Consider the following 25,519-nt stretch of genomic DNA (forward strand, 5'->3'; position numbering starts at 1 on the left):
AACTGAGCAGGGGACCTTAGACTGATCTTCAGTGCCAAGTTTGATTATCCTGACTTTAGCACTCGCAGAGATATCTGACCGGACATACACACCCACCCACCCACATACATACATACTTACCCAGCCAGATACTGAAGCGAATGCAGTAACCCCGCTGGCGTACGTCAGGCGTGGTTAACAAGTCGCTATACGAAAAAGTATAGTGCAGAAATTTTAAACAAAAGGATTGCATCACTCAGAGTGCAACTGCTTTCGTAAATCTCCTACACTAAGTTACTGCTTTTGTTTTTGTTCAGGAGTTGGCAACTTAAAGCAGGTGTGTTAAAAAAACAAAATACGACAAAGAATCTTGACAATCACACCTTCAGTGTAAAAAAAGTCTATTTATAATAATATATAAAATAGATACAAGCTTAACCAAGCTTTAAGTTTTGCATCTTTGCTTTTTTAATACTATTCATAGCTGGCCAACACTGTCCACTATTACAAAGATAAATTATGTCAGAGTTAACGGGTCCTAAATATGGCTCTTCACAGGTCCTCTGCAAATTCTAATGAAACCTGCATAATAAGCCTGTATATCTGTGAAAGAAAGAATCATCTCATAGTCTTGTTCAGCTGAAATTGTTGAGGTTTCTTGGTTAATAAAGTTCCGATGTGTGTCCAAAGAGACCCACAGGCCAATCGCTGTGATTTGTTTCATTTAGCAGAACAAAACTGTGTGGTCATTTCCATTCAGAGCAGAGTGATTTTTGAGCCCTTGTGCGACACCACTTCTACGTAATAGCATTGATTTTATTGCATCGAGCCCTGCACAACAACTGAAGTTTCTGTTTTTTGGTGTTCTTCTGAGCTTGTGATCACTTACAGCAGTGTTTAAGAAATCACTCATCATTTTAATTAATTGTCTTAGTGACGCACAAATTACAAGATGTTCCTCACTGCTGCACATTTCTGAACACTGTGAAGAAATGCAGACGACGTGATTGGGTGGTCTGTCTTCAGTGAATCCCCTCTCTCATCTTTCTCCGGATGTGTAACTCTATCCTCCTGCATTTCCCTCATTCTGAACCTCAGCCAATCAGAAAGCGGCAGCGAGAAAGAGAACCCCCTCTCCCAGAGACCGTCGTCATGCCAACCCCCTGCTCGGTTCACCTGCAAGGACTCTGGCTATGAACCTGCCACATTCATCTCCACCACCGCCACAGCTGCTAACCAGGCCGACCACCAGGCAGTAGACGGAGATCTGGGCGCAAACTTATCTCCAGCCAGTCACAGGGAAGAAGGGGAGGGCTGGGACCGGGAGCAGGCGAAGCGACTGGAGGAGAGGAACAAGTGGTTTGAGAAGGGCGTCCCATTCGGCGAGATGGGCAGCAAGTGGGACTCCATGGAGCTGAAAAAGGGGAGTGTACCCGTGCCTGTTATTGAAACCATGGACTCTGAGGTCAACAGAAAGTGGGCAGAAATTGAGACGATGTCATTCAGGGACATGAGTGTGCAGTCTCTCATTGGAGCCCAGGCTCATCAGTCAAGCACTCAGCAGACATCAGAGTCTCTAGTTAGTCCACAGACTTATCACTCAAGCCCCGAAGAGGCCGACCAAGCTGTCACCGGTTCACAAACCAGTTTATCAAGCTCAAAGGAAATTCCTCCATCCATAAATGGTGCCCAAATCATTCAAACTAACACAGCTGAGGCTCTTCAAAAGGAGGTAAGAAGGAACTTAATGTGCAAAGAAATTCTGTTAATATCCAAAAGTTATCCACAACTCAATCTCTTTCCTCACCCATACATGCACTTTCGAGGCCGCCTCCCTCCGACAGCAGGTGGAGAGCATTAAAAGAGAGCGTGCAGCCATGGGCATAGAGGTGGACAGTCCCTGTGGCCCCGGGGCCCCTGTAGGGCCAAACTAGAGGCCATGGAAGTGGCCCATAGGAAAGCACTGCAACAGCTACAGGAGAAACATACCAGGGACGTGAAGGAGCTGCAGGAGGAGAGAGACAGAATGGTGCAGGAGGAGAGTCAGGCAGCTGCTAAAGGTAACCAGCTACAGTTTGACACAAATGGTGGCTTTTGATGAGCAAATCTTCTCTGTCGGGGGTTAATGGAACAGCAATTTACTTTATTTCCAATTATATTTCAGAATTTTGGACCACAATTACCAACAATAAAACGATCATTTTTCATTCTTGCATACAGTCGGATTATAAGATTTTTCCCAGTTTCTAATTTTATGTCAGTTTTTACCTGTAACGATTTAAAATCTGCCCTGTGGTAATCTTAAGCATATCCAGTTCTTTATTTGAATAAATATTCAATTACAAGTAAAAGTCCTGCTTGAAAAATCCTACTTCAGTGAAAGGTAAATAGATATTGTCAGCAAATGCAGTTAGAGTATTAATGTCAAAGTACTGCTTTTGTCCCTCTGATATGTTTTACTCATTATTATTATACAGTTTGTCAGCAACATGCTATTGCTGTAGCTGACGCAGGTGGAGCTGCTTTGAACTACTTTATATACAATTTTATTTAAATCTGAGGAATCATCAGATGACAAAAGAGAGAGGAGGGAAGAAATTCAAATTTCTGATGTAGAAATTACTTTTCAGTTTACAGACTTATTAATCTTAATCTTTGTTTTTTAGTAAGATTTAGGCAGATTTGAATATTTAATGTAAAGCCACGTAAGTTTAAATGGGAGAATCACTATTTGGTGAACAACTGATACACACTTAACTCCAAATACATACTACTTATTTAAAAAATCAGATAGCAGAGACTGAAACATTTGGAAACCACCGATATATATAATCTTCAACATGCAGCACTTCCTTAAACAGGCCTACTTCTTCATTGTGATGTGTTCAATGGTCTTCTTCAAAGTCACGTGTAAGCTGTCAAAAAATGCATTGCATTATGATAATACAACATTTCCCTCTGATAGTGGAATGGAAGCATACAACGGAAATACTCAAATAAAAAACAAGCACTTTAAAATTGCACTTATGTTCAGTTCTTGGTTAAATATACTTAGTTTTAGGCTTTAACTTGCTTTAATGTAGCCTCTAGGCTTCTTAAGTTAATCACATGAAGGTGACAGAAAATGTGTAACCCTTTTTCCACCCTTGACATATAGAAATGATGTAAAATGGCAAATATAGGTAGTAAACTCGTAGAGAAGCTCCAGATATTGCAAAATGAAAATATGAATCAATGTTTTTTTCAATCTTTCCTAATTATATAGTAAGGTGATTCCAAAGTAAGAGCAACCACAAATGCAAACGTTGTGTCCTTACATGTTCTGCTTGAAATCTATAATTTTTTTGTGGCCGTAGTTCTATTTTTAAACACCATGATGCCCACTGATGTTGTGCTCTTGGCCTCTCTCCTTATAACTGTGTTGCTTTAAAAGTGGATTCAATTTATTTTCAAACTAATTAACACCGTTCATCAAAGCTATGGAAGCACTAAGAGCAGCTCACAGGGGGGAACTAGAGAGAGAACAGGAAAAGGCCACGAGGTTATCCGGCGGAGCAGCACACATGGATTCTTCATACAGAGGACACATGTAAGTTTATTGTGTGTCTTTCAGGCCTCGCTGCATGCTCAAATGTTCTACCGTGATCCCTTGCATGGTGGTGTCTCATAATTTACTCTACAACTCATGTGTTTGTGCGTGTCAGGCCCCAAGCGGACGTGCTACACGGTGAGTTAGATATGCTGTCAGAGCGCTACTCCCAGAAGTGCCTGGAGCTGAGTCGCACTGAGCAGAGCAGCAAGAGCCGAGAGACTGAGCTCAGCTACAAGGAGAAAGAGCTGGAGCAGCTCCGAAGAGAAAACAAGGTGTCTGCACAGGCCTTTTGTAAAACTGAATGCAAAACAATCTTATACAAAGTGAGATGATTGCTCAGCACAAGTTTGAAGCGGTTATTCAATATGTAATTTGAGCTAAAAATGTCTTTTGCAGGAGCTTAAAGCCAAGCTGGCAGAAGAGATCAGCCGTATGCGCTATTTCATCACAGGTCAAAGGTCGGATGTGGTATCCCTTTGCAACACAGAGCGCACGGCTTCAGAGTTAGAGGTACCTGAGTGTAAAAGTCCAACTGTTATACAGCTTCTTAAACTGTCACTGCATCCACCCCAGTTTTATGTATTGCATGTCAGTTATTACCTTGGCCTGAAGGACACATGTTAATATTAACGTCATCACAGGGAGCTACGGAGCAACAACTGATGTGCTGTGGGACTCTGGACCCACTTTAATAAAACAAATGGATTAGAGCATGCAAACTCTTTTGTCTTATATCTCAGTAATGGTTCCCTGTAGCAACACTGTCACCTCCTTCCCTTTTTCTTTTCTTTTTCTTTTTGATGGCCTCATTTGAGTTAAGCATCTTTGGACGGATGCAGCACATACTGCCACCTACTGGCTGAATTGTGGTGCATCTTTGTGATTGTGCACGTCTAAGTTCATCCAGAAATCACAAACTGATGAGACTTTAATGACATGGAATGGTTCTCATTTAGAGCTAAAATGTTTCACAATTACTTGATTGGTTGATTGACAGAAAATTAATTGGCAACTGTTCTTTCATTTTAATTGTAAATTGAATATCTTTGGGTTTTGGGATTGCTGGTTCAAGTATTGCTTCTGCACCTAACAGACATTTTACATGATTTTCTGCCAAGTCGCTGATTCTGTGGCTTGCAGAAATTATAAAAAATATTTTAAATCTGTATTTCAATAATAATTATATAATTGTCCATTCGGTTTACTTTTAAATTACACAGTTTATTCCACCCTCAAATCCTCATTTTTGTAATTACATTATTGTCAAGTATTTGATTATATATCATTCTCTTTGTTTTAGTGGTCTAATTTTATTTCATTTGTACAGGTCTGAGCTGTTTTATCTTGATTCTCCAAATGTGTAACTTTGCTCTGAGAAGTGTTTTATAATTACAAACATACAATACAAATTTGTTTAAAAAATTGTTAGTTACAGCCCACATTTTGTTTAACTGGTAAGAGTTAAAAGTCTTATCTTATGTCTTTCAGACACTGCTAAGAGCGAAAGAAAACGAGGTGCAATATCTTAAAAAGAAATCAGCTGTCTGCAGAATGAAATACAATCTCTTATCAAGGTATGTTTTATGATCTTTGCATCATTCAAAGTAAGCTGTGCATCTGTGTAGATTCTTTGCCATCAAGGCCATGGTTACACGAAGTGCTTCGAAGCAAACTGAACTTTTCATCAAAGAATGTCACTGTTTCTAAAGCTGGACCCAGATGAAACCATAGAAACGTGATGTCACCTAGCTATTTTCTACAGACCCGTCAGACAATTCAGACCCAGCAACACTAAGACACAAAAATGGGTTCACCTTCAGGATAAAACACCTAAACACAAGTCAAACAACATGCAGCAAGGACTGCACAGACTAAACCACATATACACAGTGTTCACATTCTGGACAGAAAACACAGAAGATGGGATGAGAGGAGCTGAGGAAGCAATCTAGCGTAAAGCTGAAGCAGAAGAGAGCGTCTATGACACCACTTTTTAGGTACTTAGAGCACTGTCTTCACACGACTCACAAGACAGTTTCACCACCATTAAACACCTTAAGTTCTCCTTCACTCGACAGTTTTACAGCAAGCCTTTAAGGTGTAATAGTCAGTGTGAGTACAGATTTATGAATGTATCCCTGGGGTTTTTATCCCAACCTCTAAACATAACCTAGCAACATGTATGTTAACAAATGTAACTATTAAGACAACTTGGCTAAAGAGGCTACTCGGTAGGGTCAAGTATTGGAGTAAGCAGGGTAGGTGTTTGGATGAAGGTAGTCAGAAGCTAGGAGTGTTTCCTTGACTCCAGCTTAAGCAGTTCTAGAGTCCTATTTATGATAAAACCTTTAGGACATGGAACTTAACCCTAGGAACGGAGAGTTGCACAAGTAGTTCCAGTATTTACCAGGGATCTAGCAGGTCATTAATGGGCCATTAGCTCTGTAATTTGGGGATTACAACGTATAACCGAGACTCCAGTAAGCTCAAACTGAGGAAAACATCTTCAACCAAAAACAAAAATCTTGTTTCCTACTGAAGCACTTATCATAAAAAAGAGACTGTTCTACATATTGTAAATTCATAACGTTGAACAGACATTCCAAATTTGCCTATCATGTTTGTCTGCTCTAGGAGAAAGATACAGCTTATGAGCGTTACAAGGAGGCCTATGTGGAGCTGAGTGACACGAGGGTCGGCAGCCAGTTGGAGATGGGGCTCCCTCAACGAACACTTGAGACTGGCCAACGCTGCACTTCAGGAGGGAGCAAGACAGACTTGACCAATGAGGACAACCCTTTGAAATTTACTTTAAAACAACAAAGACAGCAAGCCAATATAAAATATATGCAAAATATAACACCACCGTTATTGTATGACAATGACTGGATATGTCTTGGAGGAGTCACAATAAATCCTAATGCAAAAGCCGACTCTTCAATAACAAGTGTTGTCCACATGTAATCGACTCTGTTTATTGAGTAGATACACAAACATGCAAACAAGAGTGAAGGCAAAAAGTAGTTTGATACCTCACAGGATATGATATTTCTGATATAATCTTTAAGTGAAAACAAGATAAATATCAGGAGAGAGGAAGGAGATGGGTGGAGGTAGAGGGGTGTATTTGGAAGTCAAAGTGCCCCATCTTCCCAATCTTCCATGTGCCAGCTGGTATGCTCTCAGTCAACATGTGAAGCACCCTGTGGATGTAAATTTTAGAGAGAAAAAAAGTTGTGTTTACCAGTTGTCATCACTGCAAGCATGCAACAACCTGCACCCTTTAACATGCAGCTGACACACCCTCTACACAGGCTAAGATTGTGCACAGAAGGTCCAAGAAGTGATGGGTAAACATTAAATAAGGTGTGACTAATGTACACTTTGACTTTACCATTTATTTTCCAAAGTGAGCTCAATCGTCATCATCGTCATCCTCAGGGACAAAGATGTCGGCTCCTCCAAGAGAGCAGCAAAGTTCTTGCTGATCAGAGTTCCCACATAAAGGAAGGGCACCACCACTACTGTCATGCGGATAAGACCGAAAGGCGTCTGCAAAATCAAATGACACGAAACGTTAAGGTAAAAGCCATGTCTTCACGTCAGTTTGCTGTGAAGTTTTTTGTCCTATATTTGTGATTACAGGCTACTGGTTCATCAGAATTTGAATACAGGAGCTTAATCATCTAATATTGCATTGTGGATGTGTCCGGCATGTCGAGACACAACTGGCTTCAGAGGACATTCTGTATAGCTAGCTGAAAGTTACAGTAAGCACACTTTACAAAATTGTAAAGATGTGCTATCATATCAAAGCATCTTTAACTGAAGATTGCCTTAGATAATCACTTGGGCTTTATAGTGGATCCAGTGCCATTTTGAGGAAAGTCTTGGTGTTAAAAATCAAGTTTAAACACTATTGCTACATTGTCAGTGCACATTCCTATGTTAACTTAAGTTTTTAATGATAATAAGATTGATGTTTTAGAGCCTTCACTGTTATTTGAGGTGCCAATTTACCAAAGTCATTTTAAAATAATCACCAAAACCCTACAAACATTATTGCAAATATTGTATCTGCCTATAACAAATTAAGGGTGCAACCCTAAAATATTAGTAGTAATAATAATGCAGATTCCCCAACCTGATTTTGCTATGACCCACTGCTAAAACAGTGGCAGGAATGTGTGTTAACAGGGACATTAGGTTATTCAATTCCATTTATTTAATACAGCATTCGTCAATAAATCCAGAAATTATTTTGACATTTTTTGGGCCCTTGCTCTGTGCTTTAATGGGATTTTACGGTTTTGTTCTGCTATTGCAAAACTGCTGAAGATCAGGTACAATAGAGGCTAATTTGCATTTAATGTGCGGATAAACATCGTAGGTTATATTTCACTGTGATCTGAGCATTTATGCCTCCTTCATTCCGGTCACTTCTACAGTTACAGCTTGAGCAATCGCACAGAGCAAAAGGGTTAGTCATTAGGTCAAATTATTACGCACAAAGCACAACAATTTTCGAAGGGACAATCTCCTAATTGTACATTACACCAATGCTTACATTAAACGTGATCTTGAATCAAGAATGTGTCCCGAATATGTAAAATTAGGGGCAATTACTTCCTGAATTGCCTCTAGGTCTGTGTAAATACGCGTTCATTGGTTAACTGGAGGAAGTTTCGAGCGTCTTCTGTCTTTCTATTGGCCAGAAGTGCTGTCAGTTCAGCGCTTAGTCCCGCCTCCCCTGTCAGTCAAATTTTCCTGTCGGTTTATCGGTAACGAAGGCAGAAAAACTCACTTTAATCCGGTTTCGGTAGGATTGCTCCAGACGGCGTGGATACTGCGGTCCTGCTTTGAGTCGTCCTGGATATGTTTGATGTTTTCAAGCCGGGGTTACGGGTCATTATCCCCGTATTTCTGCTAGAAAGTCGCAGCGGGAGCCGCAGTAAACTGGTCGCCATTTTTCCAGTATATGTGATATCCTGGGTGGAAAGGGGGATGACTTATAGGGGCGTGACGTGACTGAAAGACACACCAACAATAATATAGACGTATTTAGACAGCTGATCAACTGACTGCTCATTTATTTCCTTTTTGGAAAAAAAGATTTCAAAGTTCATTTAGAACAAAATTAAAGAACAGTATATACTTCATATACTGTAAACGGTCTATGACATTTATACAAATACACAGTAAAATTCCGTTCATTTATTCACCATCTACTTTACAATTCAAATTACATTGTTTAACAAAAATTACGTGATTTTTTCTCCCAATAATACTATGAAATCAGTCCATTAAATTTGTTCGTAAAGTTCCACAGAATAATCACAACTTCATTCACATCCACCTCACTAACCTCAAGATACATCACATCCACTGCATCAGTTTGGGATAGTTATTTAGTTTGCCAGAGATAAAACTTTACATATCAAGCCAACAAAATAGATTGCAATTTGTCTTTACGAACTATTTTCTAAAAAGGAGTGAAAAAGTAAGCAAAGACAAACTTTTTGGTCTTACTTTACATGCATAGTCAATTTTAACTTTTTGTGCCAAATTTGGCATAAAAATATGAATAAATACGAGTGAAATATTACTTGCCACATTTTAGTTTACTGACCAATCACTCAAACAATTTAACTTTAGGAAACGTCACAGATTTTTTCTCTGATGTCACACTTTATGTGATATATCAGCATCTCCATATGATTTCCTTATACACGTAAAAACATCCATCCATCCATTCTCTATATACCGCTTTATCCTCGCTAGGGTCGCGGGGGGTGCTGGAGCCTATCCCAGCTGACTTGGGCGAAGGCAGGGGACACCCAGGACAGGTCGACGTAAAAACATATACATCGTAAATATTTTAAGATTAATTATAGTATGTTTGGACTCATTACATTTAAATATGACTACTTTAAGGCCCAGAAAAAGCACACAAGTACATGAGTTGGTATTTCTCATACAAAATTTGTTTGTGGCTGTTGTGGAAACAGTCTTACATGTTCATGTTTGGAATTCAATTTAGCTTGACCTAACGATCTTAGTATTTTAAAGATCCTGCATGACAGTGAGTGTGAGTGAAACAGTCTGAATATGATAACACAAACAACTGTCACACAATTTTTATTTTCATTTTCGTGCAGTAGATATTATTCCAGATATTATTTATCTGTATAAAGATCCAAGCTGACAATCTTTGAAATATATGCAAAATTAGTAGAAAGTGTTGTATGAGGGGGAAATTATAATTCAAAGCGTAAACAATCTAAGTAGTGAGTGAGGGTTTACGTGTTCTCGTATGTAACGTTGAATTTATTGAAGCAGACAACTAATTTTATTATATTTTTGGCTTCACATTTTCGTGTAACGTCACCGAAGCGACGCGCGACGCTGACTGCGGCACTTCCTCGAGGCGGGTTGACCATAGCGCGCTCCGCGGCGACGCGCACGGAGGGGAGCTGGGAAGACGGAAGAGAGGACACTGAACTAACTTGATAACTTCTAGCTGACTGGCTAGAAATACAATTAATTGCTATGTAACAGCAGTAGCGGTTACATATTTCTACACAGATTTAGTTAGCTAACCAAACTCCCTCTGTGCACCCAGTCACCGCTGTCTCAACTCGCCACACGATACGACCAACGGACTCCAGCAGTTTTCAAACAGACGTTGCACTTGCTCAACCGACCCAGAGCCATCCACCGCCACAAAGTCACATTTATCCTCCGTCAAAGTGCTGTATTCACCAGTACACTGAGCTAACGTTACACACCATTAGCTGACTGGCTCGGAGGGACTCGGGCTTTCCTCCTTGTGGGAAAAGTTGTCCGTGGTGGTGTTGTAGGAGCCAACGAGGCCTGCAGTTGACGAGGCTGCATGTGTGGAGAACGCGGCTGGCGAGGAGTGACTCATACGGCGTTAGCTAAACAACCAGACAAACATGTCGGCCCAGGCGCAGATGCGAGCGATGCTGGACCAGCTCATGGGGACGGGGAGAGACGGTGAGCGGCGTCCTGTGTGGTTTGGACTGCTGGCTGGTGAAATGGGGCAGGAGTTTGTGATTGTTGCTAGCGTTAGCCGGCAAGCTAACCAGTCTGGCAGACAGTGACAGTGCGGCATGCTTCGCAAACTAAGCTAACTAACATGAGGACGGCTAGCCGGCTAGCTACCTGTTGTGTATGACTTTACCTGGCAAGTTTTATTGTTACATCTTTTACAAAGCAAAACGTAAGAATATGTTAGCATTTTACTTAGTCATGGTCAATAAGCTCTTTCTCGTAGCTACTACGTCTCTTACCACCAGATGTTATCATTTGTTCGGACCCTTTCCGAGCAGCTAACTTTCATGTCCATTGATATGTATACACGTAGTAACAGAGTCTTTCCAAGTGTAACGCCTCACCAAATTATTTTATGTACGTATGCTGCTAATTTTTAGTCTGGCTCACACACGAGTTGTAGCTCATAGGATTGTATTACTAATGTCTGTCTACTGCTCTGGTTTTCTCTCTCTTTTTTAAAGGAGACACCATGCGGCAGAGAATCAAATTCACAGATGAGCGAGTCTGCAAAAGTCACCTTTTGGATTCATGTCCTCATGACATACTCTCAGGCACTGTGAGTACTGTGATTACACTCTTACATACAGAGGGCATTGTCATGTCTAAACTGAGCACTAACCTATACACACCGTCATGCACAGTGCAAACAGAAAATACAAGGACGGTTGTTTCTATTGATCTGAGGTCTACTCCTTGCATTTGAATTTGAAATGAAAGAACTACAAGGGGGTTGTATATTGTGAGACTTGTCTTTGCTGTTTTATTTAAATTTCTGTAATTTTAGGACCAATATAGAGAATGACAGTACATATTCAGTCCATAAATATCCATACAGGACTGGGTTTTTTTAATTATTATTTTGTGACGTGTCATTGGTGTAAGATCAGACTGAAAACAGAAGTCCTCTGAAGTGAGTAAGCCTTGCAGAACAGACCTCTCAGAACATTATCAATGACCGACTTCTTACAGTTTATCACTGAATTCATATGAGGTGTTCTGTGTCCATAAAGGATTAAATATTATGATGTTGTTTAAAGTTTGTTAACTTTTCCAGTAATTTTCTGTCCCCAAAACCTAACTGGACTCATTACACAAGCTTTAGTTCCAACAGTGTTTACCTAATGTGGGTTTAAAAATTCTCAAAATTTAGAGTTGGGAGTTTAAACTAACTTGCAGTAAATCCCATGTGCCTGAAGACTGAGCTAACACAATACAAAAGTAAATGTTACTTGTCAGCACTGTGTATGTATGTATATATGTGTGTATTTGTGTGTATTTGTGTGTGTGTACATATGTATATTCAGATACTAAAAAGAAATACAGTCAGCAAAGGAACTGGTCTTGCAGTGACTCAGAGGTTGTCACATTTAGATGCCTTACTCTGCACTCTTAGCACGATAAACATGTTTAAATTTAGGACATATCAAGAGTGAAATGAAGCAGCCTCACATAATTAATTGATGTCATTCTATTTTCTGCAGAGAATGGACCTGGGAGAGTGCATAAAAGTTCATGACTTGGCCCTCAGAGCAGATTATGAGATTGCCTCAAAGGAGCAAGAATACTTCTTTGAACTTGATGTAAGTAAACACAGGTACACAGTACTATGTATAGTCCTCCAGTTACAATTTATTGTTTTCTATGACTGTATTTACCCACTTAAAAAAAAGCTGCCAAATTTAGGAAAAATAGGCCTTGACAGAATAAACTCAAGTTGTTGGTTTGTTGGCTGATGATGTATTTACTTATTGTGAATGTCGTGTTTAAATCACTGGGTTTTCTGTAATTGCTGAGACTTTGTTGGAATACTAGGACCCTTGTAATAATAAGAGACAGCTCTTGAATGAAAAAAATATTGCAACTTTGATGTGTTAGCTAATCGTTTTTAAACTCTACCTGTGGGCTTTTCAGGAGCATCAGGCACTACATGCTTTTTTGTACCTGAGTACAGTTCGTGTTGTGAAATCCTGTTTCATGGTGTCATATTTGACTCTGCAGTGTTTTAAATACTCACCAATACTTGTGGCAATGCCAAAGTAGCACCTTGTTTTTTTCTTTTTTTTTCCTTGCAGTTCTCCTGTATCTTCTCTATGTTTTCTGGATCAGGGAAATTATTTAAGATAATTATTATACAATACCCTACATTTTTCTTTTGGCTTTCCTGGAGCAAGTGTTTTTATACACACACACATATACATATATATGTATATATATGTACACACACACAAATTTACACACTTTATTGCAGTCACACACTTGGTAGTGGTGTCTTCAGGCATTCTTAACAATCCTACAAAGTAATACAAGGCGGTTATCTCCTGGGTTTTCTTACAGGCTACTGAACACCTTCAGTCTTTCATCGCTGACTGTGATCGCAGAACCGAGCTGGCCAAAAAGAGACTTGCTGAGACACAGGATGAGATCAGCGCTGAAGTGGCTGCAAAGGTGACAAACTCACCATTGACATTGTTAGTCAGAAAAATTAACAGATTTTTATGAATGCTGTGCTCTTTATTGCAGACTGTGATTAATATCCTTGGAAAACTGCAAGTTCATGTCACTTGGTTATCAAGAGTCTATGCAATATATCACATTTTACTTTACCATGTCTCTGTTTCTTCCTCCATGAAAAGGCTGAACGTGTACACGAGCTGAACGAAGAGATCGGGAAGCTGCTGGCCCGGGCAGAGCAGTTGGGGGGTGAGGGGAACGTAGATGAGGCCCAGCAGCTGCTGGAAAAGGTGGAGAAGACTCGGGCCTTAAAGAAAGAAGCAGAGGTCAGAAATGAAGTACTTATTTGTTATGACAAGTTTTTCTGTTGGAATCACATTTTTACTCTAAAGTCACCATCTAGACCAGAGGCATGGTTTCACTCAGTGAGGGTTTAATGGTTTACTTGTGGCATGTGGTAAACATTCAGATTCCTGTCTTACAATGATAGAAATCATGCATCTAGACATTTTTATTAACTCAGTATCTGTAAGTTTTTCATTTAATATAGACTAAATTAAATTTGATCAAACAGGTCACAGGAACAACCTGTCATCACCCTACAGGATCGACTCAAGCCCATATGAAATGAATGATGTGTAATGTACTCTAACTTCTTAGGGCTGAAATGTTTGTTCTTGCAGGACGTGTACAGGAACTCGATGCCAGCGTCCAGCTTTCAGCAACAAAAACTACGAGTCTGTGAGGTGTGCTCAGCTTACTTGGGCCTCCATGACAATGATCGCCGTCTGGCCGACCACTTTGGGGCAAACTGCACCTTGGTTTCATTGAGATCCGAGAGAAACTTGAAAAGCTAAGGGTAAGGATGCTCTATAGCTAATTTATAGCTGTGTTCCACTTCATAATGATCTTTTTTTTGAAATACCTTCTTTCAAAAACGTTACAAATAGTTTCACAGTGAAAGGAAAGCATGAAAGTCATAAAATTCAAAACCAGTAAAAAAATAAATCAAATAATTTACCCGCTTACAATAAATCCCCTCAGCTGAGAAAATAATCTGAAGGTACAAATGAGTTATAAGAAGACACAGAAAAGAAGATACTGAGTTTGTCTTCTTAAGGTCCTCGGGCTTGTTTACTTCATTTGTTTGTGTGTTTTTTAATCCAGAAAGCTGTTGCAGAGAAACAAGAAAGAATGAGAATGAGAAGACGAGAGGAACGTGAAAGAGAAGATGAAAGAGAGCGACAATGGGAGATGGAACGAGAGCGAGAAAGAGAGCGGGAACGAGAGCGAGAATGGGAGAGAGAACGAGAGAGGGAGCGAAGGAGGTAAGCAAGAAATAGTCAACTTCCACTGTTAAATTGGACAATAAAAAGGTTTCGAGTCACCTGGAATCTGAAACTGTTTTTGTGTCTTCCTGTCTTAGGTCAAGATCTAGAAGCGGAGACCGATACAGGTGTGTCTGCTTTGCCCAGTATCGCCTGACATGTTTGTTTTGTCTGAGACGTGTGAATGATTTCACAGAATATAAAGACTGATGCTGCAGTAGCTACACATAGACAGAAAAACTAACTGTTGTCTGCCTCAAATGTTAACAGGATGTGAGTTATGAAAATTAGTTTTATTACGTGCAATTTAGGGCTGCAACTAACGATTATTTTAATAATCGATTAATCGGCCGATTATTTTTTCGATTAATAGATGAATCGGATAAAAAAAACATTTTTAATTTCTGCTTCTTTATTTAGAAATAGAAGATTTGGAATGACAGAACAAATAAGATCACTTTGCTGAAGCCTTCGTCTTCAACCATCAGAGGCCTCATGTCAGTGACGTCATGTTGAGGATGCTCTCAGTCAGACAGCTGCTTGCTGTGGTGGACATGATGTCTTTCTCATCATAAAGCCTGTTAATGTAATTCATCCTGCCTCACTCCCAACACAGACCAGTGTCTTCACTCAGATGTTGTCAGAAAATTAAACTTGAGGCTTAATCTTCAAAGTATTACCACTATAGTGTGAAAGTTACGTTTATTTGTAATGCATATTCAAACCATGCTTTAGCTGATAAAAGTGAAATAAAACCTATCTCTCACAGTCACACATGCCCCATCTCAGTCATTAATCAGTTAATAAGCTAACCCTAGAATCAGACAAGCTACTAGAGAGACTGATATTACGTTTCCTCACTTTAAAACGGAACAAATGTAGGATAATGCAGTGACTTAAGGTGCATGTCCACTAGATGCGACACATCGCATGTGGCCGGTTGGTGCGTTTCAAGCTTGGTTACCTGCAGCTCATTTTTATAAAGTAGACTCGACTTCTACTGTCCTTAAACATCTAAACTAGCCGTCGGTGAACTAAAACCAGGACAGGTTCAGTTGCTGCACAGATTATTTCTCGCCTCAAATGCTTTAGAAATACTTTTCCCTGAAGTGTTTTCGAAATAATAGAGAAAGTTTGCGGCCCAGCCGCTGTCTTTATCAGACTCATCTACCGGACCGTCGAGCTCAAAGTGCGGTCACGTGACCACGTAGTGGCCCGCTCGTGACCGTCCGGCATCAGTGCGATTTTCAGATGCGCGGATTCGCATGTAGTGGACACACAGCATGTCTTTGTTTTGTGAAGTGTGAAAAGCTCCCATACTTTTGAGCACTTAGGTCAAACTGTTTTCTCCGTGCTGGTCATGTTTCATTTGTTGAATTTACTTCCCTTTGAAAATACCTCCTCTGCTCTGCCTCCACCTCGCTCTGTTCAACTCGCTCTGCAGGTGAAGTAGACGGCTTTGCAACATGACGAGCATGAATCGCGCGACACAACAAATCGATAATGCAAGTCGTTGCCAACGCTTTTAATAATCGATTATTATCGATTTTATTGATTCATTGTTGCAGCCCTATTGCAATTTAACTTTTACCTTCAGAGCAGGATGATGTTACACAGAAAAGCCCGTTTATTTAGTAACTGTGGTGATTGCATCATTTACTAACTAAATAGACCACGAGAGATGATGCATCAGAATGACCACCTCAGCTTCATCATAACGTCTTCATCTGAAAATGTGCTGCAAATAACATTACATAAACATCAAAATGTGTTTTTCTCCATTAAATCATTTCTCTAGGGATGGAGGCAGCTCGTCTTCCCATCGGTCAAGGCGTCACCGCTCATCTCACTCGAGGGAAGAAGGTGGCGATCGGGATCGTGAGAGAGAGAGGAAACATCGACACAAGGAGAGGCATCGCTCACGCTCCCACTCTCACAGGCACAAAAGGAAGAGGTGTGGGTCTCAATCATCACTGTAACTCCCATAAAGCCTATAGGATGGGGTTGCAGATCTGATAGTGAACCTAAATTTAGTCACTCAACTGTATGCTAGTGACATGTAACCAGTGATTAGATATCAGCTGTTTTATGCTAAACTCTGTGTGTGTGTGTGTGTGTGTATATATATATATATATATATATATATATATATATATATATATATATATATATATAGAGAGAGAGAGAGATAGATAGATAGATAGATAGATAGATTTTATCAATATTATTTTACTTAAAGTATCCGAGTTTTTGATAGAATTTGGGACAAAAATAATGGAACATCTTGTTTCAATCACAACTCTGTATTATTAAAAATTGATCTGTTCTCTTATGTTTACGTTGCTACTGCAAGTTTAACACAGTAGCCACTGACTACCATTCAGATTTTGCATATATATATATATACATTTGAATGTTATATAGAGTAAAATATGGAAATATAAGGAACATTATCACGAACTCCTGTACTACAGATGTGTCCAGTTTTGACACAATAGAAATGAACTTATCAGTAATTTTTCTACATGCGGACAAAAACTCTTAGCTTTCCATCCCAATAGCAGATTGAAATCAAGGACACTAAGTCCTCAAGGTTTATGAGATGTGTTTTTTTTAAAATAAATAATCTTAGCAACTGTATTTTTCTTCTTAGATCTTCCAGAGACAGATCATCTCACACCCGTGAAAGAGAGCCCTCGCCGTCCCAAGAGAAGTGGAAAGAGGGTGCAGCAGAGGGCTTTCGTGATGACAGAGCAGAATATGGAGACTGGGTGGACAGGGAAAGGTCCCCCTCCCCGGACATGGCAAAGCCCAGGGAACGAGAGAGATCCCTGTCATACGAGCGGGACCGACGCTCAAGCTCTGAGGAGCGAGAGTCCGGAGAGATATGAACAGGGAGGGATGCCTCCAAAGTCACTGATTTGGATAATATTGTCTAGTAAAAAGGAGCATGGAGAGCTGAGAGTGTGCTGATGAGAATGTGTGTCGACTCCATGTCTATTCCTGTTCAAAGTGGGATGTGTACATTAGCTGAGGTGGTTGGTGGGGATGAGGGAATTACTTCAGAGGTGGAGGTCAAAGAAACAAACTGACTTTTATAAGACTCCGTGAGGCTTGTCTGACCTGGAAGCAGTACAGTCATCGTTTTTATTTTTTCAGCCGTCTCCTCGATCTTATGTACAGTTATTTTGACAGTGATGAAGAAGGAGTTAAAGATAGCAGCCCTACTTGAAGTCTGTTTTTACTTTACTCACTTAAAGTGCTGGTTTTTTTGTATCATTAGTTTGACCTTTAATGTTAATACCGGTTCCCCTGTTCCATTAGTTTCAGTAGCCGTAAGTTCATTTACACAGATTGGTATTTGTTATTGGCCTCATAGTAACACTTGAAATGAGCTGTAAATGACTTAAGGCACCTCTAATGTTTGTGTTTTATTTGCTGCCTTCAAGCCATAATAATCTCATTTGGGAAGTCCTGATCCACATTCATTCAGATGCAGTGATCAGCTTGTACTTTAAATCACTCATCCCCTTAAAAAGAATCATCCAAATATTCCATTCAGATCCTGACACGCGAAAGTGTAAAGATGACGTACATATTTACAAACTGATACTTTGCTGTGATACAAACTGGAGGAATCTGGGTGAGTCTATTTTGCTGTGCCACCATAAAGTGAATAAAATTTTCTGCTTTCATTCAAATGCAATGTGTTCTACAGATTTCTCTTTAACTTCTGTCTTCATTTTTCTAATTTAAATTTATGACACTGCAGCATTGCAGGTTCTGTGTTTTAAACCTGTATAATCCTATGCAATCCAATGAAGGGAAAGGAGTTTAGTCTAAATGATGCAGTAATGTTCAGGCTGTGGTTGATATGGAAAAAAAAGTGTTAATTACATGTTGTGGCACTAAGGTCAGAGTGATGGTGTTGAAGCGGACTTTATTATGTCCAGTGGTGTTTCTAATAATTGACCGTGTATGTAAATGTAAGGACAGTAAGAGATGAAGACTTGCTTTGGTATAATTTAGTCTATCCTTTATCTATGACCTCAATAAATGTAGTTAAATTTACGTTTCTCACAATGTCTCATAAAACTGAAGATAGAGCTTTGTAAAGATTGTTGTAGTAGAGCTGTTGGATTGCACCTGATTGTACAGGTGTGTCCAATAAAGTGCCTAGAATATAGTACAGCATACTGGGAAAGAAGTGGTTTGCTTGCTTTTGTAAAATATCTATTTTTTAGTATTTGTACTGATACGACCAGAAAATGGATTTCTTCACGGGATCATTACCCAGGATGCTTTGTGCACCTACCTGCCATTCCGAACTGTCACTGCGCAAGAATCGAAATTCTTCTTTGCTTATTTGATAACTTTTAACTGATATTTTTCACATCTTCGTGTTACCAATCTACTCACCAGTCTGTGCTTGGATCAGATCATAAAGGCTGAGCTGTAAAACACTCGGCGGCCTGTAGGGGGCGGAAAGTAACCGCCAAAGAAACGGCGACGTCATGACGTCAGACGTAAATTCGGAAAAGAAGCGCGGGTTAAAGAAATGACCGGAAAGTCTCTTCCCCGGGTTTGTTTACTAAATTTTCGACGCTGAGACCGTTTGAAAGGGCTATATGTGATGATGTCGCTGTTGAAGCCGTTTAGTAAACTTCCTGGCCTGAACACAGCGAATATCCTGGTGAGTTTGTTTAATAGTTATAGCTTTCAGAGTCACACTGATGTGTGGACGTTGCTGGACGTCGGTTTTGTGTTTGTGTAGCTGCATTTGGGGTGATCTAACAGAGTAAATGCAGTTTAAAGTGACTTAACTGGCCCAGACGCCAACTTGAACTACCAGCGTCCTATTTACTGTATAAATAAGGTTAGTCCATCTGTAAAGTAGAGGTAAAATTAGCTGCATTCAGCTTTAATGCTGTTGACTGGTCTAGATAAATAGGTAACAGAATGACTTGACACTATCTAAACCCACTCTCTTTATAATGGTTATAGTCTATTCCACCTGACAGAAAGGTATAGAGTACTAGTAAGTGTAAAACTTTTTGTCATTAAGCTAATCCTGACAAAACAACTCCAACTTATCATAATATAAACATGACAAAAACATTTACATGATTCCTAATGCAGTGGTTTCCAAGTTGTGGTTTGGGACCCCTCCAAAGGATCAGATGATAAACCTTAATGAGACCTTGTCATTACTGAAATGTGCACTGGACAAATACAAGCATGCAAATGATCTTCATTTCTGACTTAAAGAAACTGTTAAAGGTCTAATTGTTTTGCCTGGAAGGCTTGATTGGTGACAAACTGAACTACTGAGTTAATCCAAACCCTCGTCAGGTGTGGCTTTAAAGGATGATGTTGATCACATAGTGTGATTATAAAAAATGACCTTAAAATGCAGCTTCATTCAAATGAAACAATACCACAGATGACAAAAGAAAGATGAGAACAGGTTATTGGCATGTTGGAAGCTGTGCGTCCGTTAGCTCTACAGCCAGTCACTTGAATGTCCTCAAGGCCACAGTTTGTTGCCTAAGAAATTATTTCAAGCACCATGCAACATAACGCTGTGCATGGACACGACACAAGTATTAAGTCTATGTGTTGCAGATGTGATTTCTAGTCTATAATCTCTCTCTCAGTCTGCCCATTATCTTTTTAAATATAATACGTACTTGGCTAGTTTATGATATCCATTCAGTTGAAGAGATGTGGTGTGTTTTTTTTTTTTTTATTGAAAGCATCAATACAAACATTTTAGGCATATTCTACAAATTAACTATAAAAGGTGTTGAAACGGCTTTAAAGATAGGGAAAAAGAAAGGAACATGTGGTGTGTTGGAAGTCCAAATACTTAATTCCTCAATGTTAAAATTAATTCAAGATTCAAGAACTTTATTGTCAAACACACCAGAAACACAGTTGTACCCTGAGTGATGATTTTTTGTGTGTGTGTGAACTCAATTCACACAACTGAAATAAATAAAATGAGGTAAGATAAAATGAAATAATAAATAAATAATTAAAAAAAATAAAATAAGATAAATAATAGTTACAAATAAAGTCTGTGTGCAAATGTTGGCAATATTGCATTATGTGTAAACAGTCAAGGGATGTGTGCAAAATATTGCTATTTCTGGTTATCGCAGGTTAGTCAGTGATTTAGTAGCCTGTTGGTTTGTGGATAAAAACTGTTCTTTGGTCTGGTGGTCCTTGCTTTCACACTCATGTAGCGTGTGAAGTGTGAAGAGTGTGTGCGGTCCTCAGTGATGCTGTGTGCTCTCTTGTGACCCGGGTGGTGTAAATGTCCTGTAGTGTGGGGAAGGCTGCTCCACAGATGAACTGTGCTTTCTTAATGATACGCTAGAGGGCCTTCCTGTCCTTACTGCTGCAATTCCCATAACATACTGTGATGGAAGTGGTCAGAGACTGTAATAAAAAAAATGTCATAAAATGGAGAGAATCTAACAGAATATGATGTGAACTGTACAATCATTTGTAGTTCTTTCACTATATAAGACTAATAATTAAAATGCTAGTAGAAAGAAACATACTTTCTGCTACAGATAGGTTACAGGCTATTTATAGTCCTTACTTTTCTGAAAATGTTTGGACACTTCAGCCTTTCCACCTTAACATAGACACTGATTAATTTTATGGGTCAGACGATGAAAAGGTTGGCAACCACTGCTTTTGGTACAGAAGAAAAGTACCAGTAGGGGTCTCCAAACATCTTCAAACAAAATGCAGATAAAACAGGTGTTGAGGACAGCAAATTTCCAGAATAACAAAAAAAGGCTGGAGCACACTGCTTCATTTCACAGCCTAATTATCCAAACAGACCAACAGTTGACCACTACTGGGTCTTCATGGGACACATCAGAGCTCTGATACAGACACACAGAGACGTGTAGACCATGTATGTGGTTGTTAGTGAAACTTACCACACAGCACAGAGAGAAATTCTACACCTCTAAATGTATCAGTAATAATACATTCTGGTACAGCATAATGTAACAAATATTTAAAGACTATCACATCATGGTAGCGACTGTGCTTGTCAGAGAGAAAGTAAGCTGCATGCAGTGTAAACACTAAAGTAAATCACCTGCACCTTGAACCGTACATAGACACATGGCTGGTTCTTGTTTTTCCAATGCATCTCTAAAACAGATTTTAGGAGATTCTTTTGGCTATCCGTTCCTCTTCATCGCAGAGTGTGATGGTGCAAAAGTGTGATCATCAGATTTTGTGCTGACTTGGAGTGTTTTCTGGCAGGCTTGGTGCCGAGGACACGCAGGAGCAGTTTCAGCAGAGTTTAAGCCGACGTTCTGGTGGGGAGACGCCAGTGTCACCAGTGACTGTGTGAACGTCGGACCTCCCTTAATCTGCAACTGCTGAAGGTCAGCAGACTGATTACGGAAAATGTTTCATTTAGCTGGGAAAAAGGCACCTGATGTCTGTCAGCGAGACGAGACTTGTTCTATGTTATGTATTACATGTATGTTTTACTTAATTTTGTAGATCATTAATTATTATTTATTCACTTTTGTTGTTTATATCTGAGATATTATTAAAAAGACAATATGTCTTGTAAAAATGTAGGGTCAGCTCTAAGTTGTTATCATGTTCATTCATTTATCAGTGATTGGTGTCATTAGAACTTGATACTTAATAATCCTGCTGAAAAACACAAGATATATAATATACTGTCACTGCACAGTATTCTTTGACTGACATCCAGCTGCTTTGAGTTGTGTGGATGATTTAACTACTTGCAAGTTGCAAACATGGGATTCTCACCCAAATCTATTGTTCATCCTCTCTGATGCTATTATTGCCACCTCTGTTGGCTACATATGAGTGACTAATAATGAAACAACACCTTTATTTCACTAACAGGAGACTAAGCTAAGTCTCTTCCTCTGCCCATGGAGAACGACGAGAGTCGCCCCAGGATAGATCTGGTGGGTATTCATCATGAAACCTGACATCAGACTCGGTAACTTCTATCTCCAGGGCCCTTAGCACACAGGTAAAATATCTACTCTGTGATGTTTTTTTTCCTGTATAAAACCTACAAAAACTGTGTGTTGACCCACATAAGTAATGCAAAAGGAGCTGTTTTCTTCAACCACAGAAATTGGTGCTAAAAACGTAAGCCCCTGTAATTTTCAGAAAACTCAAAGAGCATGATATCACCCTGTATGTGAACCAGAACTACATAGATCATGATGTATTCTCTTTTTTTTTATCTTAAACATATTTTTAAATCTCATTCTTAGACTTCTACTGGTATTGAGCGTAAACCAGCTATTAAGACACTAATGTGATGCAATAGTTCATTTTGTGAACTGTACTGTATTGTTTGTTTTTGTCGTAGTTTCCAGTCAGCAGAAGCTTCTCTGAAATATTTGGACCCTGGATATTTCCTTGGGAAAGTCTGCTTCATCGGTCACTAATGGTATGTCAATGTGTTAGGTTTTTCTTTTCACTTCTCAGCTGTTTGAATTACATGAATGAGGACAAAAAAGAGGAACAAAGGATTATTAAATCAAGGGATAAATTGTGGATAAATTTTACAGTATACACTTCATCCTCCTTTGTATTCTTGGGAGTGACCAAGTCTTACTTTTGCCTTTTGTTCGTCTCTCTGACTGACTGGCGTTTTTGTTCTTCTGTCTGTTGTAGCTCGTAATGCTTCAGTCCCCACAGAGCGTCTGGACGCTGTCAGAAAGCTGGCTGCGTCACTCCACTGCCCTCTGCTGTTTGCAGAGGATCAGGTTTGTGCCTATTTTAGCCACAGACATTGAGGATGGTTTAAACTTAATATCTCAGCATGATTCTTTGCTGAAGGCCAGAATGGGAGCAGGTCCTGACAAGTTTAATTTCGCTTCCTCAGATAAAAGACACAACTGAGGGGGAAAAAAAAACCTTAGATTGTGTCAACATGTGTAAATTTACTCAAATACTGTCTTTTCCTTGTCCCAGGCAAATATGTTAGTTTGTGTGTTTTGTGCATGGCTCAAGGATACAGTATAAACTGAAGTTAAAAGCATCCTGCTCAGTCTTTTTTTTTTTTCTTTTTTACTCAGCACCATTAGAATCATAGCAAACACTGTCACTGCTGCCAACTAGGAAGCCAATTTTCTCAAAGTAATGAACTCAAATGAACAATAATTTTTATTTGTGCTTCCTTTTCCTGCATCTAATGTAGGTTCAGATAGTGTTGAGTTAATTAACTACGTCATTAGAAATAATTGTTGTATGCTACTGGGAAATACTGAAAAATGTGATACAGGGATAAATAATCAGCCCTCGTGGTTTTTCATCACACAAATGCTCTGTTATCTAGTGTTGGAAAGTCTTAAATTGAACTTGATAAACTCTGCAGAGACCCAGAAGAAGCTGCTTGTGCATATGTACTCTGTAGCTCAGTGTTTGTGTTGCCAAAGATCTCAACAGAACACCAACTGTCACTTTGGTGTGTCTTTCTGTTTCTGTGAAAGCCGCCCTCTGTAACGTTTCTCCCCTGCAGACACCAGATGGTGTGACCAGCGCTACAGAGAGGCTGCTGACCGTGCTGAAGGTGGCAGCCGGTCTTGTTCCCACCACGACTGCTCTCTACCTGTCAAACCTGACCAGATGCACTCTGCCCCCAGACATCGACCAGCCCAGCTTTGATTAGAGGACTGATTTCTCTGAAGGGACATCCTCCCTGAGTTTTTCATGTTTATATTTATTTGTAGAAGTCGTCTGTTTTATTCACACCTCCTGTTCTTTTCCTGTATACCTACTGCAGAGTGTATATTATTGTAATAAACTATAGTGTGTTTTATATGTATATACTGCGTGGGCTGTGTTTCCATGGTTCACGGATATTTGAACTGTACGATAAAACTTGGCATCAACACAAGGAAACAAAAGACACTTTTGGACAAGAAAAAGTAAAGGCTTGTAATAAAAAACCATCACTTGATTTTAGAAAGCACATCATGTCTTTAAAAGCAGAATTTTGCCTGTTTGTCACTAAATACAGCGTTTGACCTCAGGGACTTCGGTTCAGTCGTTGGTCAGCCTTCAGCAGAGGGGCAGGAAGAGGTATGTTGCCCAAAGTGTGACCACAGGCACAGTGCCCGGTGTCACTTCTGCATTTGTGCACTACATCACGCACTATTAATAGTCAGGTTATCATTGTGACAGTTGTCCATCATGCGGTTTGACCAAACAGTCTTTTGGCATGCAGTGAGGAACTGAAAGGACAACAAGTTATTATAATAATCTTATAATAGTATAAGAGTTATTGGGACTGAGAATGTCAGTGATAGCACCGATATGTATGACCCTCCTGCTGCTTTCACACATTTATGTACTTGTAAGCAAAAAAAAATTTGACCAAACCAAGACAAATAATTACGTCTTTGCACTTATTGAGGCAAATGCTGTGGCTAAAGTGTGCAGTAAGATTGTGTCGGTGACTTTGCTGACTTTTTCATGTGTGTTTTTTTGTGGTAGTCGACTGCTGCTGTACTTCCCAGAAGGATATTGTCATCAATTTTTTCATGTGCCTTGTTTTTGGTTTGGCTTTTAGAGGCTGCACTGCATCTGATTTATCTTTGTTCTTGTTACACATGACTAGAATGATTATTTTTTGTTGTATTAGAACTGAAGCACATAAATAATCCATCTTGATATGTCACAATAATCAAAGGCGCAGGTGTAAATGATGTTGAACACTGTTTAGATGCTACAGATTCAGGCTCCTAGTCGAGACCTTTTCACAGCAGATATTTTGACTTGTCTTCGCCAGAAACAGTGAAGCAAATGTCATTAATGTTCACCAAGTTTATTTATTATTTCTAAAACTATGTGTCCATATAAACTTTGCCTGATAGCCAGCACTGACAATACTAAAGTCCTGGGGTGAACTCAACAGAATGATGTGCAGCTGCTAATGTAATCATCCAACCGGTGAGTTTCCTGTCATGACGAGTTAAAAGGCCAAACGGTAGCTGATGATAACAATAACTTAACTCTTTGTTTAGCTGCGTGACATGAAGTTTATCTTGCCTGATGG

General features: G+C 39.5%; 4 protein-coding genes across 6 annotated transcripts in view; 3 read left to right on the plus strand and 1 right to left on the minus strand.

The window, feature by feature from the left end:
* The window catches only part of LOC110948884 (TRIO and F-actin-binding protein-like), a 32,826-nt gene extending 26,327 nt beyond the window's left edge, over positions 1–6,499 (plus strand). For 2 of the 3 annotated variants that reach the window (XM_051946152.1, XM_051946154.1), the window contains 7 exons: positions 1,078–1,711; positions 1,806–2,039; positions 3,457–3,568; positions 3,684–3,843; positions 3,968–4,081; positions 5,060–5,145; positions 6,206–6,499. In XM_051946152.1, coding sequence (XP_051802112.1) covers positions 1,078–1,711; positions 1,806–1,913 — 742 coding nt within the window. In that variant the 3' untranslated portion in view covers positions 1,914–2,039; positions 3,457–3,568; positions 3,684–3,843; ... (1 more) ...; positions 5,060–5,145; positions 6,206–6,499. The remainder of the gene's footprint in view (positions 1–1,077; positions 1,712–1,805; positions 2,040–3,456; positions 3,569–3,683; positions 3,844–3,967; positions 4,082–5,059; positions 5,146–6,205) is intronic. The other variant, XM_051946153.1, reaches the window with a different exon arrangement.
* Positions 6,500–6,519: 20 nt separating this feature from the next.
* LOC110948886 (essential MCU regulator, mitochondrial-like) lies at positions 6,520–8,598 on the minus strand. The gene is given in 3 exon segments (XM_051946158.1): positions 6,520–7,027; positions 7,030–7,127; positions 8,381–8,598. Coding segments are annotated over 3 exon segments (297 nt in total). The 5' UTR covers positions 8,539–8,598; the 3' UTR covers positions 6,520–6,986.
* Positions 8,599–10,000: 1,402 nt separating this feature from the next.
* zgc:158803 (LUC7 domain-containing protein) lies at positions 10,001–18,128 on the plus strand. Its single transcript, XM_022190636.2, is given in 11 exon segments — positions 10,001–10,588; positions 11,110–11,204; positions 12,130–12,228; positions 12,983–13,093; positions 13,282–13,425; positions 13,783–13,900; positions 13,903–13,958; positions 14,267–14,427; positions 14,526–14,555; positions 16,226–16,381; positions 17,081–18,128. Coding segments are annotated over 11 exon segments (1,269 nt in total). The 5' UTR covers positions 10,001–10,527; the 3' UTR covers positions 17,319–18,128.
* An 838-nt stretch (positions 18,129–18,966) lies between these two features.
* pane1 (proliferation associated nuclear element) lies at positions 18,967–24,286 on the plus strand. The gene is given in 5 exon segments (XM_051945958.1): positions 18,967–19,120; positions 22,359–22,444; positions 22,826–22,896; positions 23,134–23,225; positions 23,981–24,286. Coding segments are annotated over 5 exon segments (459 nt in total). The 5' UTR covers positions 18,967–19,060; the 3' UTR covers positions 24,131–24,286.
* Positions 24,287–25,519: the final 1,233 nt, after the last annotated feature.

The sequence above is a fragment of the Acanthochromis polyacanthus genome, chromosome 3 (assembly GCF_021347895.1).
Source record: "Acanthochromis polyacanthus isolate Apoly-LR-REF ecotype Palm Island chromosome 3, KAUST_Apoly_ChrSc, whole genome shotgun sequence".
Taxonomy (NCBI): domain Eukaryota; kingdom Metazoa; phylum Chordata; class Actinopteri; family Pomacentridae; genus Acanthochromis; species Acanthochromis polyacanthus.